This window comes from Haemorhous mexicanus, chromosome Z, assembly GCF_027477595.1.
Source record: "Haemorhous mexicanus isolate bHaeMex1 chromosome Z, bHaeMex1.pri, whole genome shotgun sequence".
Lineage (NCBI taxonomy): Eukaryota > Metazoa > Chordata > Aves > Passeriformes > Fringillidae > Haemorhous > Haemorhous mexicanus.
The window spans coordinates 81923758-81943464 of NC_082381.1; the positions used below are offsets into that span (position 1 = coordinate 81923758).

The window sequence follows — 19707 nt, forward strand, 5'->3', positions numbered from 1 at the left end:
GTGCCGGGCTTGCGAAAGCTCAGGCTCAGAGGCCTCGGTGTCAGGCGTGCTGGAGAGGCGTCTTGGCTGTTCCCTTTCACCTGCCGGGCCAGCTGCACGGTCTGTGCTGTGCAACCGGGTCTGTCTTTGTGCCCCAAGCATTGTTTCCACCTGCAAAGGCCTGCTGCTGCCTGTGGTCACTTTTCCTTTCACTTTGTGGCTTGCCTTTATTTTCATCTTAGCCCCTGTTTTCCTTTTGTGGTTGCAAGGGATGTGCGGTGATGTCAGCGGGCGGGAGCTGGCGTTTCCCCTCCTGCGGTGAATGCCCAGGGGCAGTGTTCGAGGGGCTGGCCGTGCACGTGGGCTTTGGGGGCCTGAGTGTGCCCTTTCCCTTGCACGGAGGCAGGCGCTGCACCTGCTGCTGTGTTTGGGAGGAGCCAGCAACAAGGCAGGCGAGAAAGGCTCAGCGAAGAAGTCGGCCAAAGGGAAGGGCTTTGCTCTTACTGTCCTGCTTGCTCCGATGGCTGTGGCCCTGGAGCACGGGTGTGCGTTGGAGAGCCACGCCCTGGCGGATGAGGCGGCCGGAGGGAAAAGAGGAGCGTCCCCCATGAAAGAAATGGTGTTGTGTTTTGGCATTGCCAGAGCCCTTGGCTGCAACGGTGTGTCCTGTTCAGGGCTCCTTGGGCTGTGACAGGTGTGGCGTTTTTGGAGGGGATGGCTCTGAAGGTGCACACCGGGGTGCAGAGGACGTCCCTTGTGAGCAAGGCTGAGGGAGCTGGGCTTCTTTGGCTGGAGTAGTGATGGTTTGCCCGTAGTTTCAGATGCCTTTCCAAAAGGGCGCAAAATCTGGCCATCGGTGAAGAGGAATTTGGGGTGTGCAGAGATCTGCAAGGGGACGATCAGCCTGGCCTCGTGGAGAAACGGTGGGATTGTTGCTCGGAGCGGCTCATGGGAAGTGAAGGTTCTAGACTTTTGGGGCAAAGAGCCTGTGGAGACGAGTGGCTGTTTGTAGCCTTGAGCGTCTCAGGGATCTGCAGGCGCGCTGCCCAAGTCGCGCAAGGCAAGTGCCGGGAGCCCTGCCTGAAGAATGGAGGTGCCCAGGCCACCGTAGGAGAGGGCCAAGTTTGAGACCATCTTAGCAAGCCGAATGCGTACGGGTCGATGGCAGGTGAAGAGGTTCATGCGTGAGTCCTGAGGGAACTTCCAGATGGAGTTGCTAGGCCAGTGTGGATGGCTTTTGAAGCCTGGTGTCTGTCAGTTGGAGTTGCCAAGAAGTGGTAGAAGGGAAAGACAAGCCCCGTTTTGAGAAAGGGAAAAGCGGAAAGGTGTGGGAACTACGGAGCATTCAGGCTGAGCTCCGTGTCAGGCAAGAAGATGAGGCTGCCTCTGCCGGGGACTAGGCCGAGGCCGATGGAGAGCAAAGAGGTGATTGGTACCAGGGAGCATGGCATTCCAAAGTGCAAAATAGCCATTCCTGGTGGTTTTTTGGCGCTGTTCTGCGGTTGGGGCTCCACAGCAGTGGTGGATAGGGGCAGGCTAGGCGACCTTGTGTGCCTGGCTTTGTGCAAAGTGCTTGACAGTGTCCTGTGGCCGCATTTCTCTTGACAAGAGAATCAAGGCACAACTTCTCAAGGATATTTTCTGGGAAATGCAGAGATGCAACCTCCAAGAAAGAAAAAACAACAGTTATCCCAATTGCTGCGCCTTTCTTTGTGCAGGAGTGGGAATTGGTCATTGGATTCTGCTGGGAGTGTTTTGTTTTCTGGACCAGTCTCTGCAAGCTGTGTCTTGCTGGTCAGAAGACAGTCCCAAGATGTGTTTGAGTTGAGTGCTTGTGCAGTTTCAGTTTAGATGTAGTGGAATCTATTGGAATATAGCATAAAACAATAGAGTATAATAAAGTAATTAATTAGCCCTCGTCTATCGAGGGAGTCCTCCTTGTCATTTCTTCCTGCACGTCGGGGGCCGTGCTTTTACTGTAGTGTCCTGCATGGCATCGTTGCCTGTGAGTCAGAGCGGCATGGATTGGAGGGATGGGGCACGGAGTGGATAAAGCCGATGAGGTGCAGCGGTGCTCTCCAGCCTTCGTGTGTTTTGCTCAGTGTGCTTCCGTGGTGTTGGCCAAAACCACGGTGGCAGTGTTTTTGCACAGGGGCTGCTGCAGGATGCTGCTTGGGCAGGTGCCATTGAGGAGAGTGGACAGGGGCCGTGTGGAGCAGGGCTTGGAGTAGGTGCTCCGGGGAGATGGCTTTCCCCTGGCGCAAAGAGTGGTTGCGGTGCTAGAGAGAGGAGAGGCGGTGGCAAGGGTTTTGTCACAGGTCTTTATTTCCAGTGTCATAAATAAGGGAAGAGGTAGAAAAATAAGTACCTGACTAAATAGATAAATAGATAAATAAATAAATAAATAAACAAATAAATACGTCAATAAATAGGTAGAGAAAGTCCTTGGTCCATCTCAGTGGGAGCGGCCGAATGGCTGGAGATGCAGTGATTGAAGGCTGCGGGTGCCGTGCGGTTGTCGCAGGCCTGTCTCTAGGTCCCGGGGCAGAGGAGGCGTGGGCTTGGAGGTGGCTTTGGGGCGTCGGTGAGCCTTGGCGTGCGGGTGTTTGCGCTAGCGGCGCATGGCGCGTGTGAGGTTGTGGAGGTGCTGTAGGGAGGCACGAGCTTCGAGGCGGACGTGGTCCCAGGCGCAGGCGCTGTGCTTGTGGGCGTGGAGGAAGAGGTGGATGTCCCTGAAGTACTTGTTGATGGCCAGCAGCGGGTTGCGTGGTCCTTTGAAGGGCGTGGCCTTGTCGGCGAGGCATTGCTCCAGGTGGTGGATGTGGTGCTGCAGCTTGTTGAGGAGGTGGTTGCGAGCCTGGCTGGGCCAGTGCTGACGGGTGCCGTTGGAGCTGAGGGTGTGGAAGAGGTGCTGCAGGATGCGGAGGGCGGTGGCGGCGGCTTGCTGCGGCTGGAGGTTGTTGTGGAGCAGGGTGTCGGGGAAGAAGGGCGGCTCTTGGAGGTGGCAGGGCTGTGTGTGGCTGGCAGCCATGTCCTGCAGGAGGCGGAGAGCGTCGCCGGGGAAGGTGTCCTCGTGCGTCCACAGGTGTTGGCAGGCCAGGCTGGGGGCCAGAGCGGCGAGGAGGAGCAGGAGCGCCGGGGCGGCGTGCGGCAGGCGTGGCCGTGTGGCTGTGGGCGCAGCCATGGTGGCTCTGTGGCTGCTGTCGGGTGGTGCGGCGCAGGAGGAGCCTGCCGAGGCTGGCTGGTGCTGCTGGTGCTGCTGGTGGCTGTGCTTGGGGTGCCGCCGGGTGCGCGGCTTTGTATGCAAGGCAGCTTTCCCTTCATCGCTTTCCGATTGCCGGCAGTTTCCGCCCGTGGTTTCCAGTCTCTGCTGGTGGCTCTGGTGGTTTTGGGGAAGGGTTTTGTTGGGGTCTCCGTGGTTGGGGATTGTGGTGGCAGCGAAATTGCTGCCACCATTGCGGTGTGCCGGGCTTGCGAAAGCTCAGGCTCAGAGGCCTCGGTGTCAGGCGTGCTGGAGAGGCGTCTTGGCTGTTCCCTTTCACCTGCCGGGCCAGCTGCACGGTCTGTGCTGTGCAACCGGGTCTGTCTTTGTGCCCCAAGCATTGTTTCCACCTGCAAAGGCCTGCTGCTGCCTGTGGTCACTTTTCCTTTCACTTTGTGGCTTGCCTTTATTTTCATCTTAGCCCCTGTTTTCCTTTTGTGGTTGCAAGGGATGTGCGGTGATGTCAGCGGGCGGGAGCTGGCGTTTCCCCTCCTGCGGTGAATGCCCAGGGGCGGTGTTCGAGGGGCTGGCCGTGCACGTGGGCCTTGAGGGCCTGAGTGTGCCCTTTCCCTTGCACGGAGGCAGGCGCTGCACCTGCTGCTGTGTTTGGGAGGAGCCAGCAACAAGGCAGGCGAGAAAGGCTCAGCGAAGAAGTCGGCCAAAGGGAAGGGCTTTGCTCTTACTGTCCTGCTTGCTCCGATGGCTGTGGCCCTGGAGCACGGGTGTGCGTTGGAGAGCCACGCCCTGGCGGATGAGGCGGCCGGAGGGAAAAGAGGAGCGTCCCCCATGAAAGAAATGGTGTTGTGTTTTGGCATTGCCAGAGCCCTTGGCTGCAACGGTGTGTCCTGTTCAGGGCTCCTTGGGCTGTGACAGGTGTGGCGTTTTTGGAGGGGATGGCTCTGAAGGTGCACACCAGGGTGCAGAGGACGTCCCTTGTGAGCAAGGCTGAGGGAGCTGGGCTTCTTTGGCTGGAGTAGTGATGGTTTGCCCGTAGTTTCAGATGCCTTTCCAAAAGGGCGCAAAATCTGGCCATCGGTGAAGAGGAATTTGGGGTGTGCAGAGATCTGCAAGGGGACGATCAGCCTGGCCTCGTGGAGAAACGGTGGGATTGTTGCTCGGAGCGGCTCATGGGAAGTGAAGGTTCTAGACTTTTGGGGCAAAGAGCCTGTGGAGACGAGTGGCTGTTTGTAGCCTTGAGCGTCTCAGGGATCTGCAGGCGCGCTGCCCAAGTCGCGCAAGGCAAGTGCCGGGAGCCCTGCCTGAAGAATGGAGATGCCCAGGCCACCGTAGGAGAGGGCCAAGTTTGAGACCATCTTAGCAAGCCGAATGCGTACGGGTCGATGGCAGGTGAAGAGGTTCATGCGTGAGTCCTGAGGGAACTTTCAGATGGAGTTGCTAGGCCAGTGTGGATGGCTTTTGAAGCCTGGTGTCTGTCAGTTGGAGTTGCCAAGAAGTGGTAGAAGGGAAAGACAAGCCCCGTTTTGAGAAAGGGAAAAGCGGAAAGGTGTGGGAACTACGGAGCATTCAGGCTGAGCTCCGTGTCAGGCAAGAAGATGAGGCTGCCTCTGCCGGGGACTAGGCCGAGGCCGATGGAGAGCAAAGAGGTGATTGGTACCAGGGAGCATGGCATTCCAAAGTGCAAAATAGCCATTCCTGGTGGTTTTTTGGCGCTGTTCTGCGGTTGGGGCTCCACAGCAGTGGTGGATAGGGGCAGGCTAGGCGACCTTGTGTGCCTGGCTTTATGCAAAGTGCTTGACAGTGTCCTGTGGCCGCATTTCTCTTGACAAGAGAATCAAGGCACAGCTTCTCAAGGATATTTTCTGGGAAATGCAGAGATGCAACCTCCAAGAAAGAAAAAAACAACAGTTATCCCAATTGCTGCGCCTTTCTTTGTGCAGGAGTGGGAATTGGTCATTGGATTCTGCTGGGAATGTTTTGTTTTCTGGACCAATCTCTGCAAGCTGTGTCTTGCTGGTCAGAAGACAGTCCCAAGATGTGTTTGAGTTGAGTGCTTGTGCAGTTTCAGTTTAGATGTAGTGGAATCTATTGGAATATAGCATAAAACAATAGAGTATAATAAAGTAATTAATTAGCCCTCATCTATCGAGGGAGTCCTCCTTGTCATTTCTTCCTGCACGTCGGGGGCCGTGCTTTTACTGTAGTGTCCTGCATGGCATTGTTGCCTGTGAGTCAGAGCGGCATGGATTGGACGGATGGGGCACGGAGTGGATAAAGCCGATGAGGTGCAGCGGTGCTCTCCAGCCTTCGTGTGTTTTGCTCAGTGTGCTTCCGTGGTGTTGGCCAAAACCACGGTGGCAGTGTTTTTGCACAGGGGCTGCTGCAGGATGCTGCTGGGGCAGGTGCCATTGAGGAGAGTGGACAGGGGCCGTGTGGAGCAGGGCTTGGAGTAGGTGCTCCGGGGAGATGGCTTTCCCCTGGCGCAAAGAGTGGTTGCAGTGCTAGAGAGAGGAGAGGCGGTGGCAAGGGTTTTGTCACAGGTCTTTATTTCCAGTGTCATAAATAAGGGAAGAGGTAGAAAAATAAGTACCTGACTAAATAGATAAATAGATAAATAAATAAATAAATAAACAAATAAATACGTCAATAAATAGGTAGAGAAAGTCCTTGGTCCATCTCAGTGGGAGCGGCCGAATGGCTGGAGATGCAGTGATTGAAGGCTGCGGGTGCCGTGCGGTTGTCGCAGGCCTGTCTCTAGGTCCCGGGGCAGAGGAGGCGTGGGCTTGGAGGTGGCTTTGGGGCGTCGGTGAGCCTTGGCGTGCGGGTGTTTGCGCTAGCGGCGCATGGCGCGTGTGAGGTTGTGGAGGTGCTGTAGGGAGGCACGAGCTTCGAGGCGGACGTGGTCCCAGGCGCAGGCGCTGTGCTTGTGGGCGTGGAGGAAGAGGTGGATGTCCCTGAAGTACTTGTTGATGGCGAGCAGCGGGTTGCGTGGTCCTTTGAAGGGCGTGGCCTTGTCGGCGAGGCATTGCTCCAGGTGGTGGATGTGGTGCTGCAGCTTGTTGAGGAGGTGGTTGCGAGCCTGGCTGGGCCAGTGCTGACGGGTGCCGTTGGAGCTGAGGGTGTGGAAGAGGTGCTGCAGGATGCGGAGGGCGGTGGCGGCGGCTTGCTGCGGCTGGAGGTTGTTGTGGAGCAGGGTGTCGGGGAAGAAGGGCGGCTCTTGGAGGTGGCAGGGCTGTGTGTGGCTGGCAGCCATGTCCTGCAGGAGGCGGAGAGCGTCGCCGGGGAAGGTGTCCTCGTGCGTCCACAGGTGTTGGCAGGCCAGGCTGGGGGCCAGAGCGGCGAGGAGGAGCAGGAGCGCCGGGGCGGCGTGCGGCAGGCGTGGCCGTGTGGCTGTGGGCGCAGCCATGGTGGCTCTGTGGCTGCTGTCGGGTGGTGCGGCGCAGGAGGAGCCTGCCGAGGCTGGCTGGTGCTGCTGGTGCTGCTGGTGGCTGTGCTTGGGGTGCCGCCGGGTGCGCGGCTTTGTATGCCAGGCAGCTTTCCCTTCATCGCTTTCCGATTGCCGGCAGTTTCCGCCCGTGGTTTCCAGTCTCTGCTGGTGGCTCTGGTGGTTTTGGGGAAGGGTTTTGTTGGGGTCTCCGTGGTTGGGGATTGTGGTGGCAGCGAAATTGCTGCCACCATTGCGGTGTGCCGGGCTTGCGAAAGCTCAGGCTCAGAGGCCTCGGTGTCAGGCGTGCTGGAGAGGCGTCTTGGCTGTTCCCTTTCACCTGCCGGGCCAGCTGCACGGTCTGTGCTGTGCAACCGGGTCTGTCTTTGTGCCCCAAGCATTGTTTCCACCTGCAAAGGCCTGCTGCTGCCTGTGGTCACTTTTCCTTTCACTTTGTGGCTTGCCTTTATTTTCATCTTAGCCCCTGTTTTCCTTTTGTGGTTGCAAGGGATGTGCGGTGATGTCAGCGGGCGGGAGCTGGCGTTTCCCCTCCTGCGGTGAATGCCCAGGGGCGGTGTTCGAGGGGCTGGCCGTGCACGTGGGCCTTGGAGGCCTGAGTGTGCCCTTTCCCTTGCACGGAGGCAGGCGCTGCACCTGCTGCTGTGTTTGGGAGGAGCCAGCAACAAGGCTCAGCGAAGAAGTCGGCCAAAGGGAAGGGCTTTGCTCTTACTGTCCTGCTTGCTCCGATGGCTGTGGCCCTGGAGCACGGGTGTGCGTTGGAGAGCCACGCCCTGGGGGATGAGGCGGCCGGAGGGAAAAGAGGAGCGTCCCCCATGAAAGAAATGGTGTTGTGTTTTGGCATTGCCAGAGCCCTTGGCTGCAACGGTGTGTCCTGTTCAGGGCTCCTTGGGCTGTGACAGGTGTGGCGTTTTTGGAGGGGATGGCTCTGAAGGTGCACACCGGGGTGCAGAGGACGTCCCTTGTGAGCAAGGCTGAGGGAGCTGGGCTTCTTTGGCTGGAGTAGTGATGGTTTGCCCGTAGTTTCAGATGCCTTTCCAAAAGGGCGCAAAATCTGGCCATCGGTGAAGAGGAATTTGGGGTTTGCAGAGATCTGCAACGGGACGATCAGCCTGGCCTCGTGGAGAAACGGTGGGATTGTTGCTCGGAGCGGCTCATGGGAAGTGAAGGTTCTAGACTTTTGGGGCAAAGAGCCTGTGGAGACGAGTGGCTGTTTGTAGCCTTGAGCGTCTCAGGGATCTGCAGGCGCGCTGCCCAAGTCGCGCAAGGCAAGTGCCGGGAGCCCTGCCTGAAGAATGGAGGTGCCCAGGCCACCGTAGGAGAGGGCCAAGTTTGAGACCATCTTAGCAAGCCGAATGCGTACGGGTCGATGGCAGGTGAAGAGGTTCATGCGTGAGTCCTGAGGGAACTTTCAGATGGAGTTGCTAGGCCAGTGTGGATGGCTTTTGAAGCCTGGTGTCTGTCAGTTGGAGTTGCCAAGAAATGGTAGAAGGGAAAGACAAGCCCCGTTTTGAGAAAGGGAAAAGCGGAAAGGTGTGGGAACTACGGAGCATTCAGGCTGAGCTCCGTGTCAGGCAAGAAGATGAGGCTGCCTCTGCCGGGGACTAGGCCGAGGCCGATGGAGAGCAAAGAGGTGATTGGTACCAGGGAGCATGGCATTCCAAAGTGCAAAATAGCCATTCCTGGTGGTTTTTTGGCGCTGTTCTGCGGTTGGGGCTCCACAGCAGTGGTGGATAGGGGCAGGCTAGGCGACCTTGTGTGCCTGGCTTTGTGCATAGTGCTTGACAGTGTCCTGTGGCCGCATTTCTCTTGACAAGAGAATCAAGGCACAGCTTCTCAAGGATATTTTCTGGGAAATGCAGAGATGCAACCTCCAAGAAAGAAAAAAACAACAGTTATCCCAATTGCTGCACCTTTCTTTGTGCAGGAGTGGGAATTGGTCATTGGATTCTGCTGGGAGTGTTTTGTTTTCTGGACCAGTCTCTGCAAGCTGTGTCTTGCTGGTCAGAAGACAGTCCCAAGATGTGTTTGAGTTGAGTGCTTGTGCAGTTTCAGTTTAGATGTAGTGGAATCTATTGGAATATAGCATAAAACAATAGAGTATAATAAAGTAATTAATTAGCCCTCATCTATCGAGGGAGTCCTCCTTGTCATTTCTTCCTGCACGTCGGGGGCCGTGCTTTTACTGTAGTGTCCTGCATGGCATTGTTGCCTGTGAGTCAGAGCGGCATGGATTGGAGGGATGGGGCACGGAGTGGATAAAGCCGATGAGGTGCAGCGGTGCTCTCCAGCCTTCGTGTGTTTTGCTCAGTGTGCTTCCGTGGTGTTGGCCAAAACCACGGTGGCAGTGTTTTTGCACAGGGGCTGCTGCAGGATGCTGCTTGGGCAGGTGCCATTGAGGAGAGTGGACAGGGGCCGTGTGGAGCAGGGCTTGGAGTAGGTGCTCCGGGGAGATGGCTTTCCCCTGGCGCAAAGAGTGGTTGCGGTGCTAGAGAGAGGAGAGGCGGTGGCAAGGGTTTTGTCACAGGTCTTTATTTCCAGTGTCATAAATAAGGGAAGAGGTAGAAAAATAAGTACCTGACTAAATAGATAAATAGATAAATAAACAAATAAATACGTCAATAAATAGGTAGAGAAAGTCCTTGGTCCATCTCAGTGGGAGCGGCCGAATGGCTGGAGATGCAGTGATTGAAGGCTGCGGGTGCCGTGCGGTTGTCGCAGGCCTGTCTCTAGGTCCCGGGGCAGAGGAGGCGTGGGCTTGGAGGTGGCTTTGGGGCGTCGGTGAGCCTTGGCGTGCGGGTGTTTGCGCTAGCGGCGCATGGCGCGTGTGAGGTTGTGGAGGTGCTGTAGAGAGGCACGAGCTTCGAGGCGGACGTGGTCCCAGGCGCAGGCGCTGTGCTTGTGGGCGTGGAGGAAGAGGTGGATGTCCCTGAAGTACTTGTTGATGGCGAGCAGCGGGTTGCGTGGTCCTTTGAAGGGCGTGGCCTTGTCGGCGAGGCATTGCTCCAGGTGGTGGATGTGGTGCTGCAGCTTGTTGAGGAGGTGGTTGCGAGCCTGGCTGGGCCAGTGCTGACGGGTGCCGTTGGAGCTGAGGGTGTGGAAGAGGTGCTGCAGGATGCGGAGGGCGGTGGCGGCGGCTTGCTGCGGCTGGAGGTTGTTGTGGAGCAGGGTGTCGGGGAAGAAGGGCGGCTCTTGGAGGTGGCAGGGCTGTGTGTGGCTGGCAGCCATGTCCTGCAGGAGGCGGAGAGCGTCGCCGGGGAAGGTGTCCTCGTGCGTCCACAGGTGTTGGCAGGCCAGGCTGGGGGCCAGAGCGGCGAGGAGGAGCAGGAGCGCCGGGGCGGCGTGCGGCAGGCGTGGCCGTGTGGCTGTGGGCGCAGCCATGGTGGCTCTGTGGCTGCTGTCGGGTGGTGCGGCGCAGGAGGAGCCTGCCGAGGCTGGCTGGTGCTGCTGGTGCTGCTGGTGGCTGTGCTTGGGGTGCAGCCGGGTGCGCGGCTTTGTATGCCAGGCAGCTTTCCCTTCATCGCTTTCCGATTGCCGGCAGTTTCCGCCCGTGGTTTCCAGTCTCTGCTGGTGGCTCTGGTGGTTTTGGGGAAGGGTTTTGTTGGGGTCTCCGTGGTTGGGGATTGTGGTGGCAGCGAAATTGCTGCCACCATTGCGGTGTGCCGGGCTTGCGAAAGCTCAGGCTCAGAGGCCTCGGTGTCAGGCGTGCTGGAGAGGCGTCTTGGCTGTTCCCTTTCACCTGCCGGGCCAGCTGCACGGTCTGTGCTGTGCAACCGGGTCTGTCTTTGTGCCCCAAGCATTGTTTCCACCTGCAAAGGCCTGCTGCTGCCTGTGGTCACTTTTCCTTTCACTTTGTGGCTTGCCTTTATTTTCATCTTAGCCCCTGTTTTCCTTTTGTGGTTGCAAGGGATGTGCGGTGATGTCAGCGGGCGGGAGCTGGCGTTTCCCCTCCTGCGGTGAATGCCCAGGGGCAGTGTTCGAGGGGCTGGCCGTGCACGTGGGCCTTGGGGGCCTGAGTGTGCCCTTTCCCTTGCACGGAGGCAGGCGCTGCACCTGCTGCTGTGTTTGGGAGGAGCCAGCAACAAGGCAGGCGAGAAAGGCTCAGCGAAGAAGTCGGCCAAAGGGAAGGGCTTTGCTCTTACTGTCCTGCTTGCTCCGATGGCTGTGGCCCTGGAGCACGGGTGTGCGTTGGAGAGCCACGCCCTGGGGGATGAGGCGGCCGGAGGGAAAAGAGGAGCGTCCCCCATGAAAGAAATGGTGTTGTGTTTTGGCATTGCCAGAGCCCTTGGCTGCAACGGTGTGTCCTGTTCAGGGCTCCTTGGGCTGTGACAGGTGTGGCGTTTTTGGAGGGGATGGCTCTGAAGGTGCACACCGGGGTGCAGAGGACGTCCCTTGTGAGCAAGGCTGAGGGAGCTGGGCTTCTTTGGCTGGAGTAGTGATGGTTTGCCCGTAGTTTCAGATGCCTTTCCAAAAGGGCGCAAAATCTGGCCATCGGTGAAGAGGAATTTGGGGTTTGCAGAGATCTGCAACGGGACGATCAGCCTGGCCTCGTGGAGAAACGGTGGGATTGTTGCTCGGAGCGGCTCATGGGAAGTGAAGGTTCTAGACTTTTGGGGCAAAGAGCCTGTGGAGACGAGTGGCTGTTTGTAGCCTTGAGCGTCTCAGGGATCTGCAGGCGCGCTGCCCAAGTCGCGCAAGGCAAGTGCCGGGAGCCCTGCCTGAAGAATGGAGGTGCCCAGGCCACCGTAGGAGAGGGCCAAGTTTGAGACCATCTTAGCAAGCCGAATGCGTACGGGTCGATGGCAGGTGAAGAGGTTCATGCGTGAGTCCTGTGGGAACTTTCAGATGGAGTTGCTAGGCCAGTGTGGATGGCTTTTGAAGCCTGGTGTCTGTCAGTTGGAGTTGCCAAGAAATGGTAGAAGGGAAAGACAAGCCCCGTTTTGAGAAAGGGAAAAGCGGAAAGGTGTGGGAACTACGGAGCATTCAGGCTGAGCTCCGTGTCAGGCAAGAAGATGAGGCTGCCTCTGCCGGGGACTAGGCCGAGGCCGATAGAGAGCAAAGAGGTGATTGGTACCAGGGAGCATGGCATTCCAAAGTGCAAAATAGCCATTCCTGGTGGTTTTTTGGCGCTGTTCTGCGGTTGGGGCTCCACAGCAGTGGTGGATAGGGGCAGGCTAGGCGACCTTGTGTGCCTGGCTTTGTGCATAGTGCTTGACAGTGTCCTGTGGCCGCATTTCTCTTGACAAGAGAATCAAGGCACAACTTCTCAAGGATATTTTCTGGGAAATGCAGAGATGCAACCTCCAAGAAAGAAAAAACAACAGTTATCCCAATTGCTGCGCCTTTCTTTGTGCAGGAGTGGGAATTGGTCATTGGATTCTGCTGGGAGTGTTTTGTTTTCTGGACCAGTCTCTGCAAGCTGTGTCTTGCTGGTCAGAAGACAGTCCCAAGATGCGTTTGAGTTGAGTGCTTGTGCAGTTTCAGTTTAGATGTAGTGGAATCTATTGGAATATAGCATAAAACAATAGAGTATAATAAAGTAATTAATTAGCCCTCATCTATCGAGGGAGTCCTCCTTGTCATTTCTTCCTGCACGTCGGGGGCCGTGCTTTTACTGTAGTGTCCTGCATGGCATTGTTGCCTGTGAGTCAGAGCGGCATGGATTGGAGGGATGGGGCACGGAGTGGATAAAGCCGATGAGGTGCAGCGGTGCTCTCCAGCCTTCGTGTGTTTTGCTCAGTGTGCTTCCGTGGTGTTGGCCAAAACCACGGTGGCAGTGTTTTTGCACAGGGGCTGCTGCAGGATGCTGCTGGGGCAGGTGCCATTGAGGAGAGTGGACAGGGGCCGTGTGGAGCAGGGCTTGGAGTAGGTGCTCCGGGGAGATGGCTTTCCCCTGGCGCAAAGAGTGGTTGCAGTGCTAGAGAGAGGAGAGGCGGTGGCAAGGGTTTTGTCACAGGTCTTTATTTCCAGTGTCATAAATAAGGGAAGAGGTAGAAAAATAAGTACCTGACTAAATAGATAAATAGATAAATAAATAAATAAATACGTCAATAAATAGGTAGAGAAAGTCCTTGGTCCATCTCAGTGGGAGCGGCTGAATGGCTGGAGATGCAGTGATTGAAGGCTGCGGGTGCCGTGCGGTTGTCGCAGGCCTGTCTCTAGGTCCCGGGGCAGAGGAGGCGTGGGCTTGGAGGTGGCTTTGGGGCGTCGGTGAGCCTTGGCGTGCGGGTGTTTGCGCTAGCGGCGCATGGCGCGTGTGAGGTTGTGGAGGTGCTGTAGAGAGGCACGAGCTTCGAGGCGGACGTGGTCCCAGGCGCAGGCGCTGTGCTTGTGGGCGTGGAGGAAGAGGTGGATGTCCCTGAAGTACTTGTTGATGGCGAGCAGCGGGTTGCGTGGTCCTTTGAAGGGCGTGGCCTTGTCGGCGAGGCATTGCTCCAGGTGGTGGATGTGGTGCTGCAGCTTGTTGAGGAGGTGGTTGCGAGCCTGGCTGGGCCAGTGCTGACGGGTGCCGTTGGAGCTGAGGGTGTGGAAGAGGTGCTGCAGGATGCGGAGGGCGGTGGCGGCGGCTTGCTGCGGCTGGAGGTTGTTGTGGAGCAGGGTGTCGGGGAAGAAGGGCGGCTCTTGGAGGTGGCAGGGCTGTGTGTGGCTGGCAGCCATGTCCTGCAGGAGGCGGAGAGCGTCGCCGGGGAAGGTGTCCTCGTGCGTCCACAGGTGTTGGCAGGCCAGGCTGGGGGCCAGAGCGGCGAGGAGGAGCAGGAGCGCCGGGGCGGCGTGCGGCAGGCGTGGCCGTGTGGCTGTGGGCGCAGCCATGGTGGCTCTGTGGCTGCTGTCGGGTGGTGCGGCGCAGGAGGAGCCTGCCGAGGCTGGCTGGTGCTTGGGGTGCTGCTGGTGGCTGTGCTTGGGGTGCCGCCGGGTGCGCGGCTTTGTATGCAAGGCAGCTTTCCCTTCATCGCTTTCCGATTGCCGGCAGTTTCCGCCCGTGGTTTCCAGTCTCTGCTGGTGGCTCTGGTGGTTTTGGGGAAGGGTTTTGTTGGGGTCTCCGTGGTTGGGGATTGTGGTGGCAGCGAAATTGCTGCCACCATTGCGGTGTGCCGGGCTTGCGAAAGCTCAGGCTCAGAGGCCTCGGTGTCAGGCGTGCTGGAGAGGCGTCTTGGCTGTTCCCTTTCACCTGCCGGGCCAGCTGCACGGTCTGTGCTGTGCAACCGGGTCTGTCTTTGTGCCCCAAGCATTGTTTCCACCTGCAAAGGCCTGCTGCTGCCTGTGGTCACTTTTCCTTTCACTTTGTGGCTTGCCTTTATTTTCATCTTAGCCCCTGTTTTCCTTTTGTGGTTGCAAGGGATGTGCGGTGATGTCAGTGGGCGGGAGCTGGCGTTTCCCCTCCTGCGGTGAATGCCCAGAGGCGGTGTTCGAGGGGCTGGCCGTGCACGTGGGCCTTGGAGGCCTGAGTGTGCCCTTTCCCTTGCACGGAGGCAGGCGCTGCACCTGCTGCTTTTTTTGGGAGGAGCCAGCAACAAGGCAAGGGAGAAAGGCTCAGCGAAGAAGTCGGCCAAAGGGAAGGGCTTTGCTCTTACTGTCCTGCTTGCTCCGATGGCTGTGGCCCTGGAGCACGGGTGTGCTTTGGAGAGCCACGCCCTGGCGGATGAGGCGGCCGGAGGGAAAAGAGGAGCGTCCCCCATGAAAGAAATGGTGTTGTGTTTTGGCATTGCCAGAGCCCTTGGCTGCAACGGTGTGTCCTGTTCAGGGCTCCTTGGGCTGTGACAGGTGTGGCGTTTTTGGAGGGGATGGCTCTGAAGGTGCACACCGGGGTGCAGAGGACGTCCCTTGTGAGCAAGGCTGAGGGAGCTGGGCTTCTTTGGCTGGAGTAGTGATGGTTTGCCCGTAGTTTCAGATGCCTTTCCAAAAGGGCGCAAAATCTGGCCATCGGTGAAGAGGAATTTGGGGTGTGCAGAGATCTGCAAGGGGACGATCAGCCTGGCCTCGTGGAGAAACGGTGGGATTGTTGCTCGGAGCGGCTCATGGGAAGTGAAGGTTCTAGACTTTTGGGGCAAAGAGCCTGTGGAGACGAGTGGCTGTTTGTAGCCTTGAGGGTCTCAGGGATCTGCAGGCGCGCTGCCCAAGTGGCGCAAGGCAAGTGCCGGGAGCCCTGCCTGAAGAATGGAGATGCCCAGGCCACCGTAGGAGAGGGCCAAGTTTGAGACCATCTTAGCAAGCCGAATGCGTACGGGTCGATGGCAGGTGAAGAGGTTCATGCGTGAGTCCTGAGGGAACTTTCAGATGGAGTTGCTAGGCCAGTGTGGATGGCTTTTGAAGCCTGGTGTCTGTCAGTTGGAGTTGCCAAGAAATGGTAGAAGGGAAAGACAAGCCCCGTTTTGAGAAAGGGAAAAGCGGAAAGGTGTGGGAACTACGGAGCATTCAGGCTGAGCTCCGTGTCAGGCAAGAAGATGAGGCTGCCTCTCCCGGGGACTAGGCCAAGGCCGATAGAGAGCAAAGAGGTGATTGGTACCAGGGAGCATGGCATTCCAAAGTGCAAAATAGCCATTCCTGGTGGTTTTTTGGCGCTGTTCTGCGGCTGGGGCTCCACAGCAGTGGTGGATAGGGGCAGGCTAGGCGACCTTGTGTGCCTGGCTTTGTGCAAAGTGCTTGACAGTGTCCTGTGGCCGCATTTCTCTTGACAAGAGAATCAAGGCACAGCTTCTCAAGGATATTTTCTGGGAAATGCAGAGATGCAACCTCCAAGAAAGAAAAAAACAACAGTTATCCCAATTGCTGCGCCTTTCTTTGTGCAGGAGTGGGAATTGGTCATTGGATTCTGCTGGGAGTGTTTTGTTTTCTGGACCAATCTCTGCAAGCTGTGTCTTGCTGGTCAGAAGACAGTCCCAAGATGCGTTTGAGTTGAGTGCTTGTGCAGTTTCAGTTTAGATGTAGTGGAATCTATTGGAATATAGCATAAAACAATAGAGTATAATAAAGTAATTAATTAGCCCTCGTCTATCGAGGGAGTCCTCCTTGTCATTTCTTCCTGCACGTCGGGGGCCGTGCTTTTACTGTAGTGTCCTGCATGGCATCGTTGCCTGTGAGTCAGAGCGGCATGGATTGGAGGGATGGGGCACGGAGTGGATAAAGCCGATGAGGTGCAGCGGTGCTCTCCAGCCTTCGTGTGTTTTGCTCAGTGTGCTTCCGTGGTGTTGGCCAAAACCACGGTGGCAGTGTTTTTGCACAGGGGCTGCTGCAGGATGCTGCTTGGGCAGGTGCCATTGAGGAGAGTGGACGGGGGCCGTGTGGAGCAGGGCTTGGAGTAGGTGCTCGGGGGAGATGGCTTTCCCCTGGCGCAAAGAGTGGTTGCAGTGCTAGAGAGAGGAGAGGCGGTGGCAAGGGTTTTGTCACAGGTCTTTATTTCCAGTGTCATAAATAAGGGAAGAGGTAGAAAAATAAGTACCTGACTAAATAGATAAATAGATAAATAAATAAATAAATACGTCAATAAATAGGTAGAGAAAGTCCTTGGTCCATCTCAGTGGGAGCGGCCGAATGGCTGGAGATGCAGTGATTGAAGGCTGCGGGTGCCGTGCGGTTGTCGCAGGCCTGTCTCTAGGTCCCGGGGCAGAGGAGGCGTGGGCTTGGAGGTGGCTTTGGGGCGTCGGTGAGCCTTGGCGTGCGGGTGTTTGCGCTAGCGGCGCATGGCGCGTGTGAGGTTGTGGAGGTGCTGTAGAGAGGCACGAGCTTCGAGGCGGACGTGGTCCCAGGCGCAGGCGCTGTGCTTGTGGGCGTGGAGGAAGAGGTGGATGTCCCTGAAGTACTTGTTGATGGCGAGCAGCGGGTTGCGTGGTCCTTTGAAGGGCGTGGCCTTGTCGGCGAGGCATTGCTCCAGGTGGTGGATGTGGTGCTGCAGCTTGTTGAGGAGGTGGTTGCGAGCCTGGCTGGGCCAGTGCTGACGGGTGCCGTTGGAGCTGAGGGTGTGGAAGAGGTGCTGCAGGATGCGGAGGGCGGTGGCGGCGGCTTGCTGCGGCTGGAGGTTGTTGTGGAGCAGGGTGTCGGGGAAGAAGGGCGGCTCTTGGAGGTGGCAGGGCTGTGTGTGGCTGGCAGCCATGTCCTGCAGGAGGCGGAGAGCGTCGCCGGGGAAGGTGTCCTCGTGCGTCCACAGGTGTTGGCAGGCCAGGCTGGGGGCCAGAGCGGCGAGGAGGAGCAGGAGCGCCGGGGCGGCGTGCGGCAGGCGTGGCCGTGTGGCTGTGGGCGCAGCCATGGTGGCTCTGTGGCTGCTGTCGGGTGGTGCGGCGCAGGAGGAGCCTGCCGAGGCTGGCTGGTGCTTGGGGTGCTGCTGGTGGCTGTGCTTGGGGTGCCGCCGGGTGCGCGGCTTTGTATGCAAGGCAGCTTTCCCTTCATCGCTTTCCGATTGCCGGCAGTTTCCGCCCGTGGTTTCCAGTCTCTGCTGGTGGCTCTGGTGGTTTTGGGGAAGGGTTTTGTTGGGGTCTCCGTGGTTGGGGATTGTGGTGGCAGCGAAATTGCTGCCACCATTGCGGTGTGCCGGGCTTGCGAAAGCTCAGGCTCAGAGGCCTCGGTGTCAGGCGTGCTGGAGAGGCGTCTTGGCTGTTCCCTTTCACCTGCCGGGCCAGCTGCACGGTCTGTGCTGTGCAACCGGGTCTGTCTTTGTGCCCCAAGCATTGTTTCCACCTGCAAAGGCCTGCTGCTGCCTGTGGTCACTTTTCCTTTCACTTTGTGGCTTGCCTTTATTTTCATCTTAGCCCCTGTTTTCCTTTTGTGGTTGCAAGGGATGTGCGGTGATGTCAGCGGGCGGGAGCTGGCGTTTCCCCTCCTGCGGTGAATGCCCAGAGGCGGTGTTCGAGGGGCTGGCCGTGCACGTGGGCCTTGGAGGCCTGAGTGTGCCCTTTCCCTTGCACGGAGGCAGGCGCTGCACCTGCTGCTTTTTTTGGGAGGAGCCAGCAACAAGGCAAGGGAGAAAGGCTCAGCGAAGAAGTCGGCCAAAGGGAAGGGCTTTGCTCTTACTGTCCTGCTTGCTCCGATGGCTGTGGCCCTGGAGCACGGGTGTGCGTTGGAGAGCCACGCCCTGGCGGATGAGGCGGCCGGAGGGAAAAGAGGAGCGTCCCCCATGAAAGAAATGGTGTTGTGTTTTGGCATTGCCAGAGCCCTTGGCTGCAACGGTGTGTCCTGTTCAGGGCTCCTTGGGCTGTGACAGGTGTGGCGTTTTTGGAGGGGATGGCTCTGAAGGTGCACACCGGGGTGCAGAGGACGTCCCTTGTGAGCAAGGCTGAGGGAGCTGGGCTTCTTTGGCTGGAGTAGTGATGGTTTGCCCGTAGTTTCAGATGCCTTTCCAAAAGGGCGCAAAATCTGGCCATCGGTGAAGAGGAATTTGGGGTGTGCAGAGATCTGCAAGGGGACGATCAGCCTGGCCTCGTGGAGAAACGGTGAGATTGTTGCTCGGAGCGGCTCATGGGAAGTGAAGGTTCTAGACTTTTGGGGCAAAGAGCCTGTGGAGACGAGTGGCTGTTTGTAGCCTTGAGGGTCTCAGGGATCTGCAGGCGCGCTGCCCAAGTGGCGCAAGGCAAGTGCCGGGAGCCCTGCCTGAAGAATGGAGATGCCCAGGCCACCGTAGGAGAGGGCCAAGTTTGAGACCATCTTAGCAAGCCGAATGCGTACGGGTCGATGGCAGGTGAAGAGGTTCATGCGTGAGTCCCGAGGGAACTTTCAGATGGAGTTGCTAGGCCAGTGTGGATGGCTTTTGAAGCCTGGTGTCTGTCAGTTGGAGTTGCCAAGAAGTGGTAGAAGGGAAAGACAAGCCCCGTTTTGAGAAAGGGAAAAGCGGAAAGGTGCGGGAACTACGGAGCATTCAGGCTGAGCTCCGTGTCAGGCAAGAAGATGAGGCTGCCTCTCCCGGGGACTAGGCCAAGGCCGATAGAGAGCAAAGAGGTGATTGGTACCAGGGAGCATGGCATTCCAAAGTGCAAAATAGCCATTCCTGGTGGTTTTTTGGCGCTGTTCTGCGGTTGGGGCTCCACAGCAGTGGTGGATAGGGGCAGGCTAGGCGACCTTGTGTGCCTGGCTTTGTGCATAGTGCTTGACAGTGTCCTGTGGCCGCATTTCTCTTGACAAGAGAATCAAGGCACAGCTTCTCAAGGATATTTTCTGGGAAATGCAGAGATGCAACCTCCAAGAAAGAAAAAAACAACAGTTATCCCAATTGCTGCACCTTTCTTTGTGCAGGAGTGGGAATTGGTCATTGGATTCTGCTGGGAGTGTTTTGTTTTCTGGACCAGTCTCTGCAAGCTGTGTCTTGCTGGTCAGAAGACAGTCCCAAGATGTGTTTGAGTTGAGTGCTTGTGCAGTTTCAGTTTAGATGTAGTGGAATCTATTGGAATATAGCATAAAACAATAGAGTATAATAAAGTAATTAATTAGCCCTCATCTATCGAGGGAGTCCTCCTTGTCATTTCTTCCTGCACGTCGGGGGCCGTGCTTTTACTGTAGTGTCCTGCATGGCATTGTTGCCTGTGAGTCAGAGCGGCATGGATTGGAGGGATGGGGCACGGAGTGGATAAAGCCGATGAGGTGCAGCGGTGCTCTCCAGCCTTCGTGTGTTTTGCTCAGTGTGCTTCCGTGGTGTTGGCCAAAACCACGGTGGCAGTGTTTTTGCACAGGGGCTGCTGCAGGATGCTGCTTGGGCAGGTGCCATTGAGGAGAGTGGACAGGGGCCGTGTGGAGCAGGGCTTGGAGTAGGTGCTCCGGGGAGATGGCTTTCCCCTGGCGCAAAGAGTGGTTGCGGTGCTAGAGAGAGGAGAGGCGGTGGCAAGGGTTTTGTCACAGGTCTTTATTTCCAGTGTCATAAATAAGGGAAGAGGTAGAAAAATAAGTACCTGACTAAATAGATAAATAGATAAATAAACAAATAAATACGTCAATAAATAGGTAGAGAAAGTCCTTGGTCCATCTCAGTGGGAGCGGCCGAATGGCTGGAGATGCAGTGATTGAAGGCTGCGGGTGCCGTGCGGTTGTCGCAGGCCTGTCTCTAGGTCCCGGGGCAGAGGAGGCGTGGGCTTGGAGGTGGCTTTGGGGC

The 19707-nt window shown here is 57.4% G+C and overlaps 6 protein-coding genes across 15 annotated transcripts in view; 1 reads left to right on the plus strand and 5 right to left on the minus strand.

Annotated features, from left to right (window-relative positions):
- UBAP2 (ubiquitin associated protein 2) overlaps positions 1–19707 on the plus strand; it is a 195880-nt gene that overhangs the window by 103032 nt on the left and 73141 nt on the right. The window lies entirely within an intron of this gene.
- LOC132341995 (interferon-like) lies at positions 2591–3163 on the minus strand. Its single transcript, XM_059874173.1, has one exon. It carries the CDS (start codon positions 3161–3163, stop codon positions 2591–2593), a length of 573 nt encoding a protein of 190 aa, XP_059730156.1.
- Positions 6033–6605, minus strand: LOC132341997 (interferon-like). The gene has a single exon (XM_059874174.1). The coding sequence runs from the start codon at positions 6603–6605 to the stop codon at positions 6033–6035; it is 573 nt and encodes a 190-aa protein (XP_059730157.1).
- Positions 9450–10022, minus strand: LOC132341998 (interferon-like). Its single transcript, XM_059874175.1, has one exon. It carries the CDS (start codon positions 10020–10022, stop codon positions 9450–9452), a length of 573 nt encoding a protein of 190 aa, XP_059730158.1.
- Positions 12879–13451, minus strand: LOC132341999 (interferon-like). Its single transcript, XM_059874176.1, has one exon. It carries the CDS (start codon positions 13449–13451, stop codon positions 12879–12881), a length of 573 nt encoding a protein of 190 aa, XP_059730159.1.
- Positions 16309–16881, minus strand: LOC132342001 (interferon-like). The gene has a single exon (XM_059874177.1). The coding sequence runs from the start codon at positions 16879–16881 to the stop codon at positions 16309–16311; it is 573 nt and encodes a 190-aa protein (XP_059730160.1).